At 47.2% G+C, this 22,818-nt stretch overlaps 2 protein-coding genes and 4 pseudogenes across 2 annotated transcripts; 2 read left to right on the forward strand and 4 right to left on the reverse strand.

Annotated features, from left to right (window-relative positions):
- Nucleotides 1-7,831: 7,831 nt before the first annotated feature.
- On the reverse strand, nucleotides 7,832-8,721 carry LOC149109457 (uncharacterized; annotated as a pseudogene).
- Nucleotides 8,722-9,162: 441 nt separating this feature from the next.
- LOC149109458 (uncharacterized) lies at nucleotides 9,163-10,888 on the forward strand (annotated as a pseudogene).
- LOC149109459 (uncharacterized) lies at nucleotides 10,851-12,250 on the reverse strand (annotated as a pseudogene).
- Nucleotides 12,251-12,311: 61 nt separating this feature from the next.
- LOC149109460 (uncharacterized) lies at nucleotides 12,312-13,562 on the forward strand. The gene has a single exon (XM_089294343.1). It carries the CDS (start codon nucleotides 12,312-12,314, stop codon nucleotides 13,560-13,562), a length of 1,251 nt encoding a protein of 416 aa, XP_089150469.1.
- Nucleotides 13,563-17,894: 4,332 nt separating this feature from the next.
- LOC149109461 (uncharacterized) lies at nucleotides 17,895-19,588 on the reverse strand. Its single transcript, XM_089294327.1, has one exon. It carries the CDS (start codon nucleotides 19,521-19,523, stop codon nucleotides 17,925-17,927), a length of 1,599 nt encoding a protein of 532 aa, XP_089150453.1. The 5' UTR covers nucleotides 19,524-19,588; the 3' UTR covers nucleotides 17,895-17,924.
- Nucleotides 19,589-20,327: 739 nt separating this feature from the next.
- On the reverse strand, nucleotides 20,328-21,858 carry LOC149109462 (uncharacterized; annotated as a pseudogene).
- Nucleotides 21,859-22,818: the final 960 nt, after the last annotated feature.

The following is a 22,818-nucleotide window of genomic DNA, read 5'->3' on the forward strand; positions in this document are numbered from 1 at the left end:
GTTAACATACATGTAATTTATCCAGGAAAGGAATATCCTGCTCAGTGCTCACTGAGAGAGATCCCCCTCTCAGTCTACAGAGTACGAGGAAAAACTCCTCTCTTGCTTCCAAGCTCCTTTTTCTACCTTTGTTCGTACATTCCTCTGGTCTCTCGGTTTCATTTTCGTTCTCATCACAAAAATACACTTTGGGACCTGACACTTCTTTCCTTTGATAAGCAGTACCTAATGTTCTCCCCATTCGTTCCAGTGTTTAAAAATTCATATACAGCATTAAATATAGCTAATTTAGGAAAGCCGGTGTAAAAGGCGATGTCATCGTCAGAAGTAAAATTTCGCAACTGAAAAACGCGAGAGTCTGCAAGACCCTTCTGATGCTTCAAACACTCTATTTTAGCCTTTAGCGCAGCATTTTCATGCTCCAAACTCTTCAGTTTTTCGTGAAGTTCTTTGAAATCTTCTGTCGTGTTTGCCTGCGCATCCGTGTCGTTTTGCACGTCATGATCAGGAGAGCTACCAGCCACCGGTAAAGTGCAGTTATCGGCATTGGTTTCAGTTGCACTCATGAGTTATTTGAGAGGTATCCGGTCACTTCGCCGCATGGTCATTTCGCCCCAACCAAAAGTCACTTCGCTCCATACGAAAGTTACTTCGCTCCATACAGAAGTTACTTCGCTCCATGAGATAATTTAAGTGTATATATGCTTAAAAGATTGTATTTGCCTAACTGATGTTATAGTCGTCCCATTTGTAAATACGATCTTGATGACATGTATGTAATTGTCAGTTTCGCTCGCCCTAATCTCTCTGTCCCCGACGCCATGCCGATGTTGATGCGTCCGTTGGTAATTCGCGCTCGTTAATCAATGGCCGATCGAATTTCAACCCTGTACGGTATGAATTGCATGTAAAAACCTTTTTGCTTAACATAAATTTTTAAACTCGAAATTAATTTAGCAAACCCAGACTGAATCTCTGTGCCTTTTTCTTCCACTACTGAGCAAGCATTTTTTGGCACTGACATTACTTTTGCCAGTCCTCTAAAAGGACCTGTTACTTTTCCCCAAGGTACTCCCCATACAGTAGTTATGTTCTGATTATTCCTGAAAGCATAGCATGAACAACCCCAAGAAGCGCAACATATTTGGGGATTCTTTCGTCCTTTCTTAGGCTTGTGGGTATTAGGGAATGAAGGTGGTCTAGTTGACTTCCAATCAGAGGTAGGTTACTGGTTGGAACAACTACCTCATGATCCTCTTCTGTAACAGAAGTGCCACCTTCAACTACTCCGTACCAAAATAATTCTTTCTCTGTTAAAATAACATCTAATGGCGAGTTACTGTCATTTCCAGTTCTTAGAATGCCCCCAGTTCAAAGCTGAAGAGGAGATGAACCACCTTCTGTGCTAAGACCATGGTGATTCCATTGTCTGGTAAATTCTTCCAGAGATTTTGTAAATTTCCTACAAATACACAAGACGAAGTGATAACAAATGAACTTCATTGACAGGGTCTAATAGGCCAGAAGTTTCCATCATGTTGAATTCGTCGATATAACTTTGAGAACACCACTGGCTACATCCTTATGAAGCCGTTGAACTCTTTGATTGTGTACGGAACTTCCGGTTATTATGCTTCCTCTGTTGACTCCCCGGCACTCCAACATCATTCGGGCCACGCCCATGCTTTCAAGACCGTGGTCACTTCTATTAAACTCTTGAAAGTATGCCATATGATTGGCAGGCATTCTGAAACAGGTCAAGTATTGTATCTGATTTGTTATTATCTGCACAGTACACATATGGTATGAACCTGGAATATCCATCAATAGCCGTGTGTACAACAAACCCCAACGTATCATTTTGTGATTTCCGTCGATGTGCCAGAGCGCATTTGGACATCGTACATTGTACTTTCGTCTACATATGTTTCCTCTCCACTGAAGTGCTGTTCCAACTGGATCCAGCTCGCGTATCATTTCTCTGACTTTCCATCGCTGCAGTCGTATACCCTTCTGTGTAATGCACCTAGCGTCCGGGTTTGACCAACTCCAGGAGTGACAGGCATTATTTCTTGCAGGATTTCCCTTAGTTCGCCGTTTCCAGCAGAAGACCAGTTCATCTCTTCCTCGTCATCGATTTGAAACTCTGGCCGCCTTTTTAGTTAGGGTTTTTGTGGAGATTCCGAGAAGTTCCGCTATTCTGACCCAAGGAAACTGCAATTCGCGGAGAAACTGTATTTGCTTTTTGGAACCTCCAGTTTCGGTTGACCTCTCATACCTATGTACTCCCTCTTGCATTGGTGGGCTAGCACATTTACTGTGTCTTCACTCAAATAATCTGCCATATTCTCAAAAAACCCCGAAGTCTTGTCAAGTGTGTGGACAGCTCATCCATGTTGCTATGAAAATATGCCATTTCTAAACCACGATCCGAACTGATGAGGTCGGGAGCTCTCTCTTTCAAAATAAAAACAGTTTCCCCAGCCTCTGAAAGCCTTTCGTGTAACACTTCTATTCTGTCCCAGTCCCCAGCAGATGAAAATACATAAATGCATTGTTCTGTTTCGGCAAGTAGCGCTTTTGTCCGTTCAAAAAATGATATGAGTCGATTCTCTGACCCAGCAATGCCACCTAGAGCCGCCATTTTGGTTCCGTCATTGGCCGCGAGAACCCTGGTTACAAAATCAGCATATGAAGCGCGCGGTGCATCATACCATAACGCATACGCATGAAAGTTTAGAATGCTCAATATAAGGATATTTGGGCATGGTTATATGATAATGACCATACAGAATATAAAGTATGTCAAGTATGTCATCTGTTCTGCTATTGAAGCCAAGGCATCAAAATTCAAATATTGCACTTCACTGAAACTTGACAGGAAGTTTAATATCTTGAAACGAAAATATGGAATTCCGCTGTTGTCGAACCTAAATAGCGATGATATTATCTCTAATTATTCACATCGTGTTTTGTCCGAGGTCGAGAAAAAAGTTTTGGCAAGAGGATTGCGGTTCTGTCTGCCGCCGAAGGAGGTGGATACATATGATGTTAAATGTTCTTTTGAGACCCTGTTAGGGGCAAATTCCGACAAGCGACATGGCCTTGAAAAGGCGACATGAGAGCTATGAATTGGCGACGAACGACAGACTACTCCAGGGAAATAGAGAAAGCGACACCAATGGCAAGATAGACCGACAACGAATTTCGGAACTGAGAATGAATCGATTGTTTTAAACGTCTGAGTCGAAGTGAAGACGCATTTCCAGAGTTTAAATGTGTTTTCCTCTCTCACGCGCGATGTCGACGGGTCGTGAAACTCAGGCTTTCTTATATACGCTAAAACGTTCACGTCCAATAAATCGAGTCCGTCAATTCTGAGTATTTTTTCTCACTCTCAGCTTAGTGAGCAGTGCCCTCAAACGCCTAAAAGCACGCTTAAGGAAAAAGGAAAGAGATCTTCGACCGTCTGCTTCATATTTTTATTAGTGGGTCACCAGTAGAAGAATATGAAGCTGTATTATCAACAAATTGCATTATGGAAGGAAAAGAGAGACAGGGGAAAGCTGCCAAGGTCTTGTCGTCTTCAGCAGAAGATAAGGGTTACGCCAAATTCAAAGGAAGAATATAGATAGGAGAGATTATCTGATTGAGGCCGTTGAGATTTTGAGTTAAAGAACGGTTCTTAAACATAAACATGGAAAAAAAAAGGTCATAGGTTCAATTGTACATTAGGTCCAAGTACTGACTGGAAAATGGCTGAAAATAGCAATTCCAAGTGTCTAAATTTCAAAAGTTCCTGGGGGGAGCATGTCCCCACATCCCCTAGGAGGTTAGCAACTTCAGCGCTCGAAAGCATGCCCAAGCCCTTAGAAAGGATGCCGCCAGCCCCTTAGAAGATTTTGAAAAATTGAAGTAGCTAAGAAGTCTTTTCCTTCATTCTGAGTCGAAATATGATGCTTTAAAAGTATCCATAAAGTAACCATTAAACCCACTGACGGGAGAAATGCTGACTCTGCATAAGAATTCCTACTGCTGAAAAGTGGTCGAAGCAAGTGCAAAGCATACAAGGAGTAAATTATATTCAAAGAGATACTTAATTATATATGTACTTGACTAAAATAGCAAGGAACCTTCAATGCGTGAGAAATAATCGTTTCAGCGTGAGAGCGCAAGATTGAATTCGTTTGCGTGAGTCTCATGCCCAATGCGTGAGACTTGAGAGCACTGTGTCGGCGTTTTTGTAATAAACAAAGGTATTTCGATGTGTTATACATGTAGCTTCGTTTTAATCGAAAAAGGTCAAATTTCCTGACACCAATCCTCTGAGACGAAATTCCGACAGGCGACATAGGAATCTTGCGAAATGCCGACATGGCTGGTGACGAATTTCAGACAGGGGATATGGGTACCCCCCCTAACAGGGCCTCTCTTTTGAGCTGCTTTTCCGGGATCTTCGTAGATTTGGGCCATCTTTGAGAAGTGAAAACCAGGACCGGTTGAAGAGTCAACTCAAAAATATCTCCTACAGTTACATCTATGCATATGACTTCCCTAAACAGAGACGCATTCTAAGCAGAGAGGAGTGGACACTTTTAAATGATTTACGTAAAGATGACAGCATCATAATAACGAAACCAGACAAGGGTAATGGAATTGTCATCGTAAACAAGCTTGATTACATTAACAAAATAAAGCAACTGGTCTCTGATAAAACTAAATTTAAAAAACTTACACAAAACCCAACGTCTACCCACAAACCTAAGTTTATCTCCGTAAACTAAGGAGGGATGGTATCATTGATGATGATACACTTCGCACAATACTGCCATCTGGTTCCACTCATGGCGTCCTCTATGGTCTTTCCAAGGTTCATAAATCTGTTTGCCCGTTTCGCCCTATTGTTTCCTCCGTTAACACTTACAACTACAATCTCGCATCCTATCTTGTACGTATACTCCAACCTATCTCCACAAACCAGTTTACAGTAAAGGACTCTTTTAGTTTCGCCGAATGGGCCAAGACATACAACCACAACGGTGAATTTATGTGCTCTTTTGATGTCAGCTCACTATTCACCAACGTTCCGCTTGATGAGACAATACAGATCTGTCTGGACAAATTATATGCCTTGGCCAATCCCCCAAAGTTACCGCGCTTTGTTCTGAAAGATTTACTTTTATTTGCCACTCAGAGGAGCCATTTTTTGTTTGATGGCCAACGACCAAATCGATGGAGTTGCCATGGGATCTCCTTTAGGGCCGGTTCTCGCCAATATTTTCATGTGCTCTTTTGAACAGAACTGGGTGTTGAATAACAATGCTCGTCCTTCCATCTGGTTTAGATATGTTGATGACACCTTACGTTATTTAATAATAAGGACACCGCTCTGCAATTTCTTCAATATCTCAATAGCCGACATCAAAACATTAAATTCACCATTGAATTTGAACAGAACCAAGAGATGCCCTTTCTTGATGTCCTCGTGAAATGCCATCCTAACAATTCCTTTTCGACTTCCATTCACCGAAAGAAAACTTTCACTGAACTCTACACTCAGTGGGATTCTTTTACACCTCGGAAGTACAAAGTTAACCTAATCCCCGCACCCTTACATATCGGTGTCTTCGCATCTGTTCGTCACCCAGTCTGTTACAGTCTGCTTTGGACGATCTCAAGAAGCTTTTGTCACGTAATGGGTACCCCCGTGGTACTATTACCTACATCCGGGGTATCTAATCGAACAGTTCGGTAATCGAAGCTAATATAATCGAACACCACTCGTTTGATTGCCGAACTCAATCGAACATAGTCGAACTCACAATAAAATTTTGCCGATCGAACACGATCGATCGTTCGATTATAATTTTAAACACAACTGCCTGTGTTGCAGTTATTGAAATGGTACGATTTCTGTCTGTTTACAGTCACATCGAAGATAGCCATATAAGCCACTTCCTTTCAACACCCACAGTACACCCAGGAGTAAGAGTCGTTGACATTGACTTTGTTTTGTTTTGTTTTGTTTGAACGTTGACATTCAGTATGAAGTTATTTTTCTTTATTCCCATTCCCATAAAGTCTGATAGTGACTATACCCTACGTGTTTTCACTAGTTTCCGGCGTCAAGAGATACCGTCCGAACAAAATTGCATCGGATTGGTTCGATTTGTTCGATTTTGCTCGATTGGTTCGAAAATCGAACTCATAGCAAAATAGATGTTCGGTTTCGTTCGATTGCCGAACCCAATCGAACACCAATCGTTCGATTGAGTTCGATTGGATTTTTGTTCGATTTTGTTCCATTAACACGAACGATGTTGTGAACAAACACAACAAACCTAAAGACCCCATCACTACTGTCCCCCCCAAAAGAATTTTTCATAGTTTTACCTTATCTAGGAATTCAAAGTAAAATTGTCACACAACAGCTCAAATCATGTATCCACAGGTTCTATGATTGTTTTAGTCTTAAAATTATTTTCCGAAACGTTAGTCGAATTAAGACTTTTTTCCCCTATAAGGACAGACTCAGCCGTTCCCTTACGTCGAAGGTTGTGTACAAGGCTGGCTGTTGGGATTGCAATGCCTTTTACATTGGAAAAACAAAACGTCGGTTGCATGGCAGGAAAACGGGGCATTTTAAAGCTAAAGCGCTGACGAGTGCTAACCACGCTTTTGCCGTGGCAGACCATATGACCCTGACAGGCCACAGAATAAAATGGGATCACTTTGACATTTTAGCCACCGGACGATCTGATGTGCACTGTAAAATTAAAGAAACATTATTGATTCGTGATTTGCAACCAGGACTTAATGAAAATGTTGGCAGTGAGAAACTTATTTTCTTCTAGCCATTTATATGTTTTTTTTTTCAGCAGATTTTAAGTCTGTTTATTTTCATTCATATCCATTGTCATTTCTTTCCTTATTAGGTACCGGTTTTCCTTATTAGGAGTAGTATAGGGGGAGTCAAACAAATACCGTTTCGCAGAGGGAGCTTTATTTCACCTTATCGCAGCCCTCACCTTCAAGTCCGACCCTCACAAGCTCGGGCCGGTTGAAGGTGAGGGCTGCAAAACGGTGAAATTCAGCTCCCTCTTTGAAACAGTATTTGTTTGACTCCCCCTATACTACTTACAACAACAGGGATACCAATTGAAAACAAGCGAGCCCGCTATTATACCGCCCGAGCCGCGATGACTCGAGCGCCAAACAAGTGCGAGTGGCTGATGCGGGGCCGGAAAGAAAGCTGCGGACTTTCCGAGGCCATCCAAAATCTCCCTCCAGAGCTTCGTGAGATGATTCTCAAGGAGTATATCGCGATAAAAATTAAGGAAAGAAAGGAAATGGGTTGGGATAAGGCACACGAGCATATTTCAAAACTGGGTTGGGATAAGGTTCACGGGCATATTTCAAAACTGCCTTTCTGCCAACACAGGCAGCAGATTGTGCCGATGGTAATTTGCTTTGAATCTGCGAACTGCCGTTTCGAGGGATGTTGTTTCCCCTGTTACAAAAGTGGAACTCTTCATAAAGCGACTCTAAACCCTCCGATGGAGTTAATACCTCTCATAGAAGCCACCCCTGAGTGCAAGAATTTTTTAGAAGTATGCTCCTGGGATGGTTATGATTGGCACGAGTGGTTCCTTTTTGGCGAGGAGCGTTAGTAAAAAACCTCATCCGCCTCAAGCATAGCAGCAACGACCTCGCGCGTAATATCACGAGCCTCCTTTTGCCACTCAGGTGTGAAATATTCATTCACAAGAAACGCAACCAAGTGGAAGCAGGCAATCATGTTTTTATAACATGCAAACAAAACCGTCTGTTTCTAAAAGTCAGTTCGAAGCGGGAGGGTTCGTGATTTTTTTATCATCTCCGCTTCAACTCTGCCGCGGATGTCTTCCTCCATTTTCTTGACATCAACCTAGCTCGGCAAGCCCTCTCTTCGATGGTTGGCGAAGCATCCTTGCTCGGACCTGATCTTTCAGAAAGTTATACTGCTGAAACTCTGAAAGGATAGTGTCGAACTCGTGGGAAGACACTTCGTTGTTATTCAAAGCGTTGGAGAGCAGTCTGTTGACGGTATCCCGCTTGGCAACGGCGAGCGTGGTGATCTCTTGATGTTTCTTAATTTTCGAGTCGAGCTTTTTGCTAGCGATTATCAGCCCCGACGAAACAAGAGCGAAACATCCACCAGCGCCGCCAAGAGGAACTGCTGCCGGCAGACCAACCACAGATAGAGCGGAGCCAAAACTTGCGCTGGAAAACGCTGCCGAGAGAACGCTGGAGCCGGCAGCGCCCCAATTAACGAACTTTCTCGCGCGTTTGTATTTTTTGGCAACGAGGCGATAGTGGTGGACCTCACCGGCCAAAGTGTTGGAAATCTCGTTGACCTTCTGCAAGCGGAAATTTTGAGAAGGCTCCGCCACCACTGGATAGAGACGCTCGGCAGGCGGCGCGCTTGGTGGCAACAGATTTGCCGAAGACATGGCGTATATATAGAAATTTAATTTAACTCTAATTCAAAAAGAAGCGGCAGGCCCTTGAAATCAAAGAGTTCGCCATTTTCATCTTTCACGCTAATGGTGATGCTATTTATGAACTCGTGTGTAGAGCAGTCTCGCAAAACCTGTTGCGGAGAAGCCTGGTAGCTTACCTTTTCATAAGGCTTCCCTTTCACATCAAACAAGGCTAATACATCTGACCTTTTGCCATTGAACAGATTCCGTTCCGTGTCGATCAAATTACAATGAATAAAATATGTCGTTGGAGTTGTAAGCCTTTTTACGAATGTTATAGACGGCAACTTTCTCCCAATACCAAGCAAATTGGCTAAATCGCGATCAAGTTCAATTGGTTTTGCCCCAGCCCCAAAATTTCTGATTACAAGCTGGCCAACAGGTTGGTTTATTGCTGTTTGTAACTCTTTATATTGATATTTGGCGAACAGACCGTCTATTTCTTTTGCCAATCTTTCTAAACTATAATGCCCTGGGAGTAATTTACTAACTGATAAAGCTCTGTCTTTGTCTTTATCTCCCAAGGTGGCCGAACCTTCTCTTTTCAAATTGTCCCAGCTGTTGTAAAAACTGCAAGATACGAGTTTCATGAAATGGACTTTCGGTATCGGTTTTTCAAAATATATTGTCCCTCCGTTCTGTTGCGGGACAATAGTGAGAACAACCATTTTTATATTCAACAAATAAAATTGTGTTCAAATAATATGGCGAATTTGTGGAATGGTCCTGCGTTAAAAAAAGCGGAGGCGGCGAAGAAAAAGGCGTGGACAAACTTTTTAAACCGCTTCGCCAAAGTGGACAAAAGCCGGTTCGTTTCGCAAGGGAGCGTCGACGAGAAAAATAACGTGACCGCGGAGGTGTTTTTCAAAGAAAGTGAAGGCTCGTTTCAAAGCGTCTTCGGCTCAGACAGAAAATGTTGGAGCGCGGAAATGAAAGAGGCGCTTGGTTTGGGAGACAGCGGAGGTTTTCCTTATCAACTGTCGCCACTTGGTTCAAAAGTTTCCCTGCCAATCCCTGCGGTACCTTTCGACGACAAAGCGCCAAGCTTGAAGAAAATATTCGACGATGCAATCCAAATCTACGTCACGCCTGACCAATATTTCACAACAAAATTCCGAGAAATATTTCAAGAAACCAAACTCAAGCACACTTCTGGAGCCGAATCAAAACACTGGTTAGGAGGGCCTGACATGAAATATTGGCCGCAACAGCTCAACCTCGCGGTTTTCTGCGCGACACAGGGGTGCGGAGTTTCTCGCGAAATCTTTGACAGCGGGATGAATCTCCCCCCACAGATAAGAACTTTCTACAAATTCCACGTGTATTTCACGGTCAGGCGCATTTTGTTCCAGCTAGGAGGTGTTCAGAGCATAAGCGCTTTGCCCGGAGACCCGACATTCGACCAAATGAATAATCATTATGACGTCGCTTCGTACAAAAGGATATACGGCGAATTCGGAATAGACTCATCAAGCGACTTTAGGTTTACTTCGGGTGCAAATAGTGGTTTGGGGGTGTTCTATGTTAAGCCTTGGGGGGAATCGCCAACAAAAACAGATTATAAGTATCCTGGGTGGAACAAGTTTAGCGACGAAGATGGAAAACTGATTAAGGGGGACCTTATTGAGTTTATACGGCCTGATGTTTTTGGAGATCGGCAGTTCGACTGGTTTGCGCCCAACACCGCGAACGGTTTGACGCAGGTGGGGTTGTCGAGAATCAACCAGTCAATAGAGGCTTTCGTTTACTGCATCTTGGGCGCGCAAGTCAACGTCCGCAGCAGCGTTCTCGGTTCTGGTGGCCGGGCGAAAGGAGCCCAGAGCAAGTTCCTGGTGCTGATGGAAGACGCGATCAGACAGCCCGACTTGGCCAAGAGCGTACAAAGGTACCAGCTCGCAGTGGATCAAGCGAAGGTTAGGCTCAATCTCGCTGTAGCCCCCATGGCCTGGCTCATGCCCGCGCAAATGATAATAAACACTGCAAGCACGGTCGGTTACAACAACAAGCTGAAATAGGCGATCTCCGGGATGAAACTTGGGGTGAACAACGAGGTAAACCCGGACACAAAAAAAGCTGGGCTCAAACACATGGCAGGTGGCCCGTCAAAAATTAACCCACCTAACAGCCACCCGTCCAACCCGATACACAAAGCCGAAACAGCCGAATCAAGGAAACCAGCTTCAACCGAAACTCAGCAAGCGCAGCCAACGGCGCCAAAAATAGAGCCAACGGCTCCGGATAAAACATCGCAACACGAAATAAACAAAACAGCTGTCATTGTCGGTGTAGTTGGATTATCGGCTTTGCAGTTAATGGCTTGGCGGTAAGTTAACGCTGCTTCTTACAATATTGTTCGAACAAAAAGGCCACCACGGCAAGAATAAGCAGCCAGGTGTGCTCGGCCAGAAACCCGACGACTTGGCCGGCGGCTTTGAACAGGAAGCTCACAATCGAGCCAATCAGCCCGGGCAGCAGAGAACCAAGTTTCGCGGCAATATCTTTGAGGCCATTTCCCAAAGCTTTGCCGGTGGCTTTCAAACCTCTGGTGAGGGCCCCGATGACAGCTCCGATTGTGACCCCGGCGGCGAGAAGAATAGCGGTCAATGTCACGCCATGTTTTTTGAAGATTTCCTTGACCCTTTCCAAGGGAGGCCGCCCCCTTTCTCTTTCCGCGATCTGAGTTTGCAAACGCGCGATCTCTTCGTTTCTTTCTGCAACTCTGCCTTCTGCGGCTTCTTTTTCGGAGGGCGAGGCATTCTCATCTTGGATGATTGCCTGGTCTTCCTCGTTTTGGCGCTGTAGCTCGCTTTCCTGCTCTTTCAGGTAGTCCAAGGGTTTTGTTTGGTTGAGCCTTTCTTCCATGGCGTTTGTTTTACTTTCTTTCGCAGCTATGCTGGCCCTGAGTTTGTCAACCTTGGCTTGTTCTTTTCTACGTTTCTCGCTTTTTTTGTAAGCGAGTCCAACTCTTTTTTCTTGTTTTCAAGATCGCTTTGATAGTTCTTTTTCAGTTCTTTCAGCTTACGCAGCTCTGTTTCACTTTCAATATTCGAACCATGTTCATCCTGAATGGCATCAATCTGAGCATCGGTTTGCTCGATTTTACGTCTCAGAACTTCGATTTCTTTCTTTTCTTCTTCTCTTTGCGAAGCGAGTTTTTCCGCCTGTTGTAGTTGGTTCTCTGCCTCTTTTTGTCTTTGTTTCATTTCTCTGATGGTATCCCGGTCTTCCACAATGACATCTGCAGCTCTTGGCCCAATTTTGTCTTCAAACATTTTAAAAAAACTTTCCGTGAAGTCTGTCCCGTCATCTTTCATAATCTTGTACTCACCTCCCCGCTTACCTAATGCAACAATTTTACCCTTGGTTTTCCCTTTGGTGCCTTTCATAATTGCAAAACTACTCTCTTTAAAGTTGGTAAATACTCTTTTTAACCGGTCTATGATAAATTCCCGTTCCGAATCTGGTTCAAGCAAAGGGATATCTTCTCCAAAAAATGATGTCTCGGCATAAGAAGTGTCTGGCAGGCCGGACTGCTCGTGCCGCATAGAAGACATTTCCGTTTGTTCACGCTCGTGGTAGGGGGCGCCAGGTTGGTAGGGAGTTGATGCCGCGCCTGGGTCAAAAGGTTGGGTTCTGTTAACTTCTTGTCCTTTATCAGAAGCATTGTGGTCAAGCCGATTGTCAAGGTCCGGGTCTTTGCAACCAAATTCACCACCGCCTTCCGCCATAGCAATATATTTCAAGCATGTTATTTTTTAAATTGGAAAATAATCGCCGGCGTATTATACAATGTCAGTTCCAGAGAACCTTCGCGCAACGTACAGCAAAAAAACATTACGCGCCATGCAGGCCGAGCGCGCGGTCAAGCGGATCACCTTTTCCCGCACTGAAGCCAAACCCGGCGACACGCTGTATGTTTCAGTGCCCAAGCTGAACGTGAACGAGGTTCTGGTGCCGGGCTCGCTAGCGCTTGTCTTCAACATCGACCTTTCTGGAGGGCACGCCAACAACTTCCTTGTCCAGAACGTCACGCGGGCGCTCGTTGACAGGCTACATGTGAAGTTTGGAGGCACTACCCTGCAAGACACGGTCGGCTACGGCATCTACAAAATCTTTGATGACCTTTTCCTTTCGCAGGAAGAGCGAGACGGCATGATCCTCGAAGGGATTCAGAGCGAGGACCTATGCAAGATCCGCTCAGGCGCGGGAGACAAGAAAACCTCGGGCGTCGACGCTGAAAACAAGCTGAATGAGGTATACGGAAGCAAGTACCGGATCAGGCTAGACCATCAGATCCTAACCGATCACGGCGTTTTCTACCCCCAGGCCCTTTACAACGACCTCGTATTCGAAGTAACCCTTGCTGAAGCTGAACATGTGGTCATTGGAACTGATACAACCCAGCTGAAATACAAGCTGACCAACATCCAGCTAGAGTACGAAATGATACGCAGCAAGACTCTGGCAGACGAGGCGCACAGCGTTTACTCCAGCGGAAAAGAGTTTGCCTATGACCACGTGATGCGTTCCGAAGTGGTGATCTTCAAAAAAGACACCGAGACGAGGAAGAACATCAAAGTCGACGTCCAAAAAAGGTCGCTAAAAGTCCTCCTGCTACTTTTCATAGAGCCTTATACCGATGGAGCCAGAGATTCGGAAAAATACATCTTCCCGGATCTGACGAAAGTCAGCGTCACGATCAACGGCTCGCCCAACATGATTTACAACAACGGCGTCGAAGGCAAGGACATGTGGGAAGAGGCCCAACGCTTCTTCGTGAAGGAAAAAAATAAAACCGAGCACACGGATGCGACAAAGTTTTACACCGGAGATAATTTCGGGCTTCTGATTGATATGCGCTCCATGGCGGACCCAGAAATGCATGGAAGCGGCAAGCGCCTTGTGAACAGTACAGACGGCGTCCAGCTGGAAATCGAGAGGAAAGCCGAAGGCTCAGGCAACGTGAACTGCCACGTATTCGTCATCGCCGACTCCCAGTTCAACATTATGGACAGACAGCTGGAATCTGTACAGAATTGAATATGAACATGGACCCGAGCAAGATACCCTTCAACGCTCTCATCGTGGGGCCGACTAATTCAGGCAAATCGAGGTTCGTGGTGGACCAGCTCTACGGCCCGTTCCGCGGAAGGTTCGACTACATCGTTCTCATCTGCCCGACGTTCACGCACAACAAGACCTACCACCGGCTTGGCGAAAACGATCCAAGAATGGATGTGATAGTCTGCGATCACCACGACGTGGAAAAGTGGTTGAAGCTCGTGAGATGGCTTTCCGAGGGCACCAACACGCTCATAATCCTCGACGACTGCGCAGCCTCCAAAGACGTGAAAGGGCGTACAGGTGAGCTGGTGAATCTCGCCTTTTCTGCCCGACATATGGGCATCGGCGTTTGGGTGCTGACCCAGAAGTTGACCGGCATAACATCTTCCTTCAGGGAGAACGTTGCGACGATCGTCCTCTTTTACACCCCCTCGGCCAGGACAACGAAAGCCATCTTCGATGATTACGCCGTCGAGCTCTCCCCGGATGAGTACAAAGGTCTGGTTTCAAAGCTGAAAGAGCGAAAGTTCTCTTATCTTGTGCTCTCGCTTCGCCACCCCTACGGGGTAAAGTTATTTGAATAAAAAATGAAAGCTGTGTATAGCCTTGCTGGAGAAGAGGTCGCGTTTGCAGAAGTCATGAACCTTCTTCAAACCGAGCCCGAGCCGTCGAGTGGTCCCGCAGGTGGCATTGTTCCAACCGTTGGACCTGACATTCCCGCTCTTCGCGAGCAGCTTGCCGTGCTCGTGTCCACAGGCAAAGCCAAAGAGGCCATCGGAGTGCAGCTAACCCACGAGCAGGTGAAGCGTCTGAGCGACAAAGAGGTCGAGAAATACACCAAACGCTACGAGACATACGTGGGCTCGAAGACAACAGAAAGCCTGATCGACAGCTTCATTTTTCTTGTATCAAAAGCGGTCGGAATGGCCGTCAAAATCAAAGACATCGACGCTTACCAAAAAGAACTCAGAAACGACTACATCTTAAACAAAGAGCTCGCCAATCTGGCCGGCAACCTTGCTTTGAAGTGCGGCCGGTTTCTTGCCGCGGCCAACGCGGTGTTCATCACCACGAAACATGTTGATTTTAGTCCACAGTTGCCGGAGAAGAGCCACCCTTCTCGTGATGAAAACGGCTATCCGCTTGAGGGCGTTGATGAAGTACCCGACTCGGCAACTGCAAAATAACTTGTCAGCAATCGTCAACAGCTGCTGAGAGGCGCTGACAAATTGTTATCAATTAAACTTTTTTCATTTGCTTAGAATACACCTTTGTTTCAGAATGTCTACCGAACAATCCGAGAGCGCACCTCGACAAAGTCCGCCTGCCGTCACGGCGCCTCACGTCGAGACCCAGACAGCACCCGCCGGCGATATCACACAGCAAGCGACAACTCCGAATGCAACCACGCAGCGCGTAAAAAATCCAAAGCGTGTGGCCGTTGGAAAAATGGTTGCCGAAAGAACGCGGCTGGCCCGGGAAGAACAGAAGAAAGCGGCCGAGGCTTATCACGCGGAAAATAAAGCGAAAGCCGCCACAGCGGCCTCTGAGCAAGCCCCGACTACAGAAGGTGAAAGCCCAAAGAGCGAAAGCCCAAAGAGCGGCGGCCTCAGCACCAACCAATGCTCGGGATCTATTACAAACGTGAAGAGCTCAAAGCAATGGCCAAGCCCGCGTTCGACAAATTCAAAACGCCGGAGCCCGCGCCTGAGCCCACGAGTGTCGAGCCAGAACCTGCTCGCGCGACACAGCGAAACGGATTAACAAAAAATGATTTAAACTTTCGCGTGTATTGCATATCACGATGTCAGACCCAACCATCGCGCATCTTCTCATCTCTTCAGTCGCAATTGGCGGAATTACAGTATTTTGGCTCGAATTTACCGCAAAAGCTGTCAAAAAGGTGGTGCAACTTACCAACGAAATGTTTGCTGATAAGGCCGCAGAAGAAAGAAAAAGACAAAGAGAAATAGAACAAGAAGTAAGAAGAAGAAGAGAAGAAGCAGCAGCAGCAAAAGAAGAAGAAGAAGCCGCGGGAGAGGCACATTAAATTAACACAGTTTGGAGAAAAACTTTGAAAATATACTCAGATGGAAGTCTACTGCGTGAAAGACGGGCGAGTGACGCCGAACGTCCGAGGAACAGCAAAAATTGTTGCTACAAAAAGCAACCGGCGACTGCTAAAAGTGAAGTGTGCTGTGTGCGGAATCACCAAAACAAAGTTTTTGCCTGGAATTCCCAGAAAGGCAGCCAAATAAGAGCAAGCGGGAAAGACAGATTAATTTTGTTTTAAACTTTCGTTCTTTACTTATATCGAACGCACCATGTCCGACAACAAGCTTGTCAAGACAGTCATTGACGCCGCAACTCTCACGGGATTAGCCGCGGGCATCGGCTGGGCCGCAAAAAAGGTTGTGAAAGAGAATTTCACTTCTGATCCCAGCAGTAGTTTTATGAATTACGTGAAGTTCACCGCCGTCATGGCTGGCAGCATTGCGCTCAAAAAGTACCTCGAGGACCAGAAAATCTTCCCCGACAGCGTTTTGAAGAAATAAAAGTCTATTATATTGCGCCATGGCAAGTATTGCAAGCGTCGACGTTCACGAGGCTGTTTCAAGATCCGCGATAGAAAACGAAAAGAGCTACGACGAAGCACTCAAGTTTTTTCTTGAGCTTTTCGAGAATACAGTTCTCAACCACGCCTGGATCGAGGCAAACGTGAATACAAAAGAAGATGCGGAGTTTTTGAAAGATTGTCAAGTGCAAGCCGCCGAGACGTATCAAAACGCCAAAGAAAAATACAACAACGAACCCAAAGGCCTTCTCGACTGGATTGCGAACAACTTGGTACTATACAAGGAAAACAGGATTTGAGAAAAGCTTCCGATAATATATAACTATGGCGAGCATCGCGATTATGGTTGGCGGGGCTGTGTTGAACGCCACGGCTTTTATCGGTGGCAATTATCTGGCGAGGGCGCTTGGCGGGGGCGACAAAGCTGCGCTTGAAGAAAAAAAACGCCACGACAAAGCTTTCGAAGATTATCAAGCGGCTTACGCCAAATACACGCGCGACCGCACCCATCTTCTCGACTGGATTGCGACCAACGCGCAAGAAAAGGAGCAGGCCAAGCAGAACTTCACCAACACGGACTATGCCTTCAAACTCTACAACCAGGCGCATCCTGACGAACAGATGTTACCCCCCAAGGAGCCCAAGTTCTCAGATTTCTACCAGCCAAGCGAGCAGCAGAAAAAGGGTGAACTCATGTTCGTGGGCGCCGAGGCGCTCGCTCTGGGCTACGCAGCCTTCCGGTTCCTTTAAACTTTTTTACGCCTCACTTATATGGACGCCAAACTCGCAAAGATATACTACGGCCCCGGGGGCTACTGGAAAGGAATCGCAGCGATAAAAAAATTAGCCGAGGGTGCCAAGGTACCTGAAGACACCGCGAAAAAGTGGCTGATCAGGCAAGCGCTCTGGCAGATATATCTCCCCGCGCCGAAGCGAATTCCTCGGCCGAAATTCGACGTTCCCATACCCAACATGGTCCATCAGGCGGACCTTCTTTTTCTGCCGCACGACAAGCTCCCTCGCGGCCGCAAAGTTTTCAAATATGCGCTGACCGTTGTCGACGTGGCCAGCCGCTACAAAGAGGCCGAACCCCTGACTTCGAAAAATTCTGATGAGGTCGCCCAGGCCTTTCAGAAGATTTACAAGCGCTCGCCTCTCAAATGGCCTGAAATGCTGCAGGTTGACCCCGGGCGCGAATTCATGGGCGCTGTCACAAAAGAGATGGACAAGCACAAAACCTTTATACGACGCGGGCGCGTTGACATTCACCGAGACCAGGCCATTTTCGAACGTTTGAACCGCACCCTGGCTGAGCGCTTGTTCGGCCACCAGTACGCCGTGGAAATGCTTCTCCCTGAGGGCCAGCGGTCCACTGCCTGGGTGAAAAGTCTTCCTGAAGTTGTTTCGGCTTCGAAGAACGAGGTCACAAGCCTTATCGGCAAGAAACCCGCCGTCGCCATCAAAGAAAAATCTGTTTATGCAAGGCCGTCGATACCTTATTCACGGCCTGTTGGGAAAAACGAAAACATCCTCCCCTCTCTTGTCCAAGTTCGTTATCTCTACCAGCCGAGCTAGCTTGAAGGGGGCGTGAAAAGAGCCACGGATCCAATCTGGTCTTTGAAAGTTTACAGCATTGAAAGGGCTTTCGCCAAACCGGATCAACCCGTTCTCTACTATCTGCGCGACGGTCCCAAGCGCGGCTTCGTGCATGAAGAACTTCTCGTTGTCCCTCCAAACACTACTCTTCCTCCGGCTGACGTGAACTAGATGTGATACTCGATTGGTTCGGTGTGTATCCCGTCGGGTAGCACCCACCGCTTGTCGTAATAAGCGCTCAGCCCCAGCTTCTGCTGCTCGTAAGTGACCATCTGCCCGTCTCGCTTCCTGAGACCTCTGTTGGTTGCCATATCTTTGCTGCCTTCCAGCGCTTCCTCGAACCACTGCCACGTGATCTCGTTCTGCTTCTTTGACATCCCCTTCGTGCTAAACTTCTTTTTTTCGCCCTCTCCTTCGTCGACGTAATAACACTTCGAGCAGAGCGCGATCATCCGGCTGCCCTCGCACTCAAGCTTGAAGAGACCTGGGGTGCGGCCGCTCCACTTGTCCCAAGACAGCCACTGATTTTTTTCCGCCTCGAATTCTTGCTTCAGCTCTGGCCGGACAATGTCTTCGAGCCGCTCACCGGAGATTGCCATGTAGTTACTGTCCGTGTCCATCTGAATCAGCTCAAAATCTCTTCTGTCGACGTACTTGTCGAGAAAGTCGTAGTAGAATTCCAGCATCCGCAGCTTCGCCAGCTGGTAGACGGCGATTCCGATCTGGAACGGCCGCCTGACCGTGATCCGGGGCTTGCGGCTTTCCAGCTCGTAGGCCTCCCCGATCTCGTCGAGGTCTTCGAAATACGCGCTCCGCAGCGCTCTGTCGACAACTTTCTCGTCTTTCGTGTAGATCACGTTCGTTTGCCGCTCCAGCGCTTCGAGCATTTTCCCGTACGCGCTGTTCCCGAGCAGTTTGAACACTTCAGCGAGCAGCGCCTTGCTGCTGTCCGCGTCTCCTGTCCGGCGCGCCTCCGTTACCTGCTCCACGAACCAGGTGAAGATCTTCCCCGGCTTGTAGTCGATTGTTCTGGAAACCCTTGTGACAACCGCCCCATGGTTCACGTACCACCGCAACAGAGGTGCGTAAAGCAGGATCCTTTGTGCAGACAGTGCCCCCACAAGCTTTCTCCCGTCTCCGCGCTGCCTGTCCGTTCTCACCAAGTACTCTTTCATGTGTTCCGGCACAGCTTCGGCGGGTACCTGCTTGTTGTAGAAGAAAGGACACATCTCCTCGAACTTTGGCCACAAGCGCTCCGGTATCTCAATGTCGACTTCGGCGAAGCCAGACCAACTGCCCGCTTTCAACCGGCGAATCAGAACTTCGGCCGCTTCCGCTTGGCGGTCATCGTCGTAGTGCACGACCTTCTCCTTCCCGCAAGGCATTTCTCTGAGCATGGTCGAGAGATAGAGAGCGCTGGCGTCGAAACCGAGAATCTTTTTGCAAAGACGCGGTTCTTCAAAGTGATACGCCCTTATCCGTGTCACACCGGCCTCGTGCCGTCCTGTGAAAACCAGGCTCGGTCCGTCAACAACCGCCCCTTTGAGCATTTCGTAAGCCTCTCTGCCAGGGCTATAAAGGTCTGCGCCGCGCTCGATCGCCCCGCGGAGCAAATAGTGAAAACTGATCCCTGGCATGCCCACCGCGTCTTTCAGAATGTCGATTCCCTTTTCGGTGTAAAAGTTTCTCATCTTTTCGAGCGCCTCGAGGCCGGGCTCCACATCAAGATTGTTGTAGTAACACAGCCAGTCTTTGAAGGTGCGCATGCCCTTTTCTTTGAACAGCCGCTGGCACCCCTCCCGCTCTTCGCGCGTGAGAACGTGGCCGCCCTTCAGCTTCGAATACCAGGCCTCGTGTTCAGGGAGCCAGCGGTAATCCAGCTTTGCGTAGGTCTCGAACCATTCGTAGGGTAACCACGATTTGACTGTCTTGCATCCGTAAGCTTTCACCCATTTGTCATAGCTCGTCCCCGGACCGAGATAGTTGATGATGTCGAGGAAACGGGCCCCCCTGGTGAGCAAGAACATGACTTTGTTCCCCTTTTTCGCGACCCTGATCTTCTTTTCTTCCTCGGCAAGAACGCTGGCAAAGTAGTTTTTGATCAGATTGAGGTCATAGGTGCCCGAGTTGAACCCCAATATTGGTACCTGGTCGCACCATTCGCGAATTTTTTCCCACTGCTCTTTTGGTAGCAGGTGCACGTCTTCTGGAACGAACTCCGCGCGCACCTGGTCCTGGATGTTTTTCGGGCGTCTCTCTAGCTCTTTTATGAACTTTCGGACCAACTCCGCGGGGTCTCTTTCGCAGATGTGGGTGGGCTTTCTTTCGAGGGTGTCGCCGGTGCTGACCGAGATCCGGATGTGGGCGTTTTCGATCGTCAACGCTCCTGTCGGCTCTTTTCGGTAGTTTTTGTCGCCATACAACTCGAAATCGTACAAGATCGCGTGCGGGTAAGTTTTCGTTTCCGTCCTGGGGAGCTCCCCCTTTAGATGCCCAACTTCGCAAGACCACGCCTCGACTACTTCGTAGCCCATCTTCCGCAGAAATGCTGTACGGTTCATGGTGGCTTGCTACAGTTGTTCAGCGGTTTTACCGCCATTGAGAATCATTTGTTCTCGATTGCGCGGGTAACATTTTGGACATCCGTGGAAGGGGCAGCCGTGGTATTGGAACACAGTCCCCGTTTCGTGGTTGTACCCGTCAACAGGAGAGGCCTTCATTTTTCTATTTCCTCGCAGAAGCCATCTCTCACCCCCATGCCCGCACATCGCGTGGTGGATGTGGATTCCCCGGCGCTTCGCTTCCCGCTCCAGCCACAGAACCGCTTGTTTCGATGCTGAGGCTTTTGGGTACATCACTTTCTCGAAGGCCGTCAGTGGCGCTTCCACTTTTGTCCCCGGGCAAAAGATTACCGTTTTTCCTGCGCTGCAGGTTTGATGGTGGCGTTGCAGATTGCAGGTTTTTGTGAATCTCTGGCCGCAATGGATGCATGCATAGGTTTTCGCCAGCTTTGTGATGTCTTTTATCAAGAAAGCGTGGCCTTCGTAGACACCTATCGTCAAAATGTTTTTGATTTTGGGGTTCGGGTTTATTCTGAGATGCCATACCACTTCACCTCCTACCAAACGCTCAGGCTCGTAGACACGTATTCAGAGCCAAGATGAGATGGGCGTCCACCTTGTCCAACTCATCTAGAGACGTTTTTCTGAAGTTTGGTGGAATAGCTTCTAGCTTGTAGAAACTCTGGGTCAGTCTTTGGGCTACTTTTGTGCAACGATCTGTGCGCGCCCCTCGGTGCACAGCGAGGCACCGCCATAGGCACAGGTTGTCGTTATACACGTCCAAAGATATCATCGCCCGGCTATGGGCGAGGTTGCGTAGCCAGTCAGGCAAAGGCCCTGTTCCCACCAAAGGCTGCCTGTCAAGCACAACCTTTAGGTCAACGTTGAAAAAGTTTTCAAAAACCCACTTCGTGTCGGGCCTTTCAACTCTTTCAAGGTCGAGACGCAGTTCTTCCTGGCGGATGAGCCATTTTTCCGCGTCTTCCAGTTTGTTAAACCACTGTGAGCCCTTGGGGTTCGAGTAGAAAACAATTATCGTTCCATCCTCAATGTTGCGCAACTGGTACGCGAAAACGTGCCTCAGATAGAACGACGTGCTTACTCTTTCGCGTATCTTCGCCATGAAGTCTGATGTTAGGTTTCTCCCCAGACCTCTGATGAAGCGCCATCGAATGTAACGCCGGCCTGTACTCTCTTTCCCTTCGTTCTCTGCATCGTCGAACAGATCCAGAATCTCCTTCTGGTAGTCTGTCACTGTTCTGGTTTTCCGCGCAGGGAAGGGGTCGTACTCCCTCAGAAGCTCCTGCGTTTTTCTTGACTTTCTTTGGCGTGGAGGGGCTCTTGGCTGGTAAGGCTTCGGAAGTAGTGGATTTTGCAGACGCGCCTGCGTTTCCTGAGAAATTGGCTCTTCCAGCATGTTCTGCACAACCTTTCTTACCGCTGGCGCGTTTTCTGCAAGAAGTTGATCCAAATACTGCAATGTCGCTGGATCAATTTTTGCGAGTTCTTCTTCCAGTCTTTCTTGATTGTTGTAAGCCATTGTGCCTTACGTTATAACCTAAGATACGTTTCTCTAAATGATGTGTTTCTTTCTTTCAGCTCGAGCAAAACCAGTTCAAAAAATTTTTTTGTTTTTTCACGCTTGCGGATAAGACGTTGTTTTAGCGCATTACCGCCGTAGGGCTTGCAGAGACGGTAGTCACACAGAAGACCGACTCCGCAAACTCTGCAAGGTTCTGGTATTTTCATTCCTTTCTTCAGCTGGTAGTTATGCTGCCCGCAATACGCCCCGTAACAACGTTTTCCGCAGCTTTCTTTCCGGCCCCGCATCAGCCACCCGCACTTGTTTGGCGCTCGAGTCATCGCGGCTCGGGCGGTATAATAGCGGGCTCGCTTGTTTTCAACTGGTATCCCTGTTGTTGTAAGTAGTATAGGGGGAGTCAAACAAATACTGTTTCAAAGAGGGAGCTGAATTTTACCGTTTCGCAGCCCTCACCTTCAACCGGCCTGAGCTTGTGAGGGTCGGACTTGAAGGTGAGGGCTGCGATAAGGTGAAATAAAGCTCCCTCTGCGAAACGGTATTTGTTTGACTCCCCCTATACTACTTTAGGTATTAGTCTTCTCGTTTAAATTTATTGTAATGCAGCTACCGTTTTTATATATACTTCTGATGATGTATGTAGAAGCATACGAAACGTTAAGTTCTTAAATCAAGGCTTTTACAACATGCGTTGTTTTGTCATGTTTGTGACCGCAGTTAGTTTTCTATTTTTATGTCACGTTAAGTTAGAGTCAAAGTGGTACTATGATCAAATTTTTACCCCTTGATTTTTAGGTGCATCACATGGAATTCCATGAAGTAATAAAAACGTCGTTTACCGTTTGCAAATATCTGCATTAGTTCCGGAGATACTTAAGTTTGGAAAAAAAATGTGTAAAATATGCAAATTTTTTTAATCATATTTGATGAAAATTGGGCTGGGTGTATGACGTCATCATT

Source organism: Orbicella faveolata, unplaced genomic scaffold (genome assembly GCF_042242905.1).
Source record: "Orbicella faveolata isolate gen_17 unplaced genomic scaffold, um_ofav_v1 contig_25, whole genome shotgun sequence".
Taxonomy (NCBI): Eukaryota; Metazoa; Cnidaria; class Anthozoa; order Scleractinia; family Merulinidae; genus Orbicella; species Orbicella faveolata.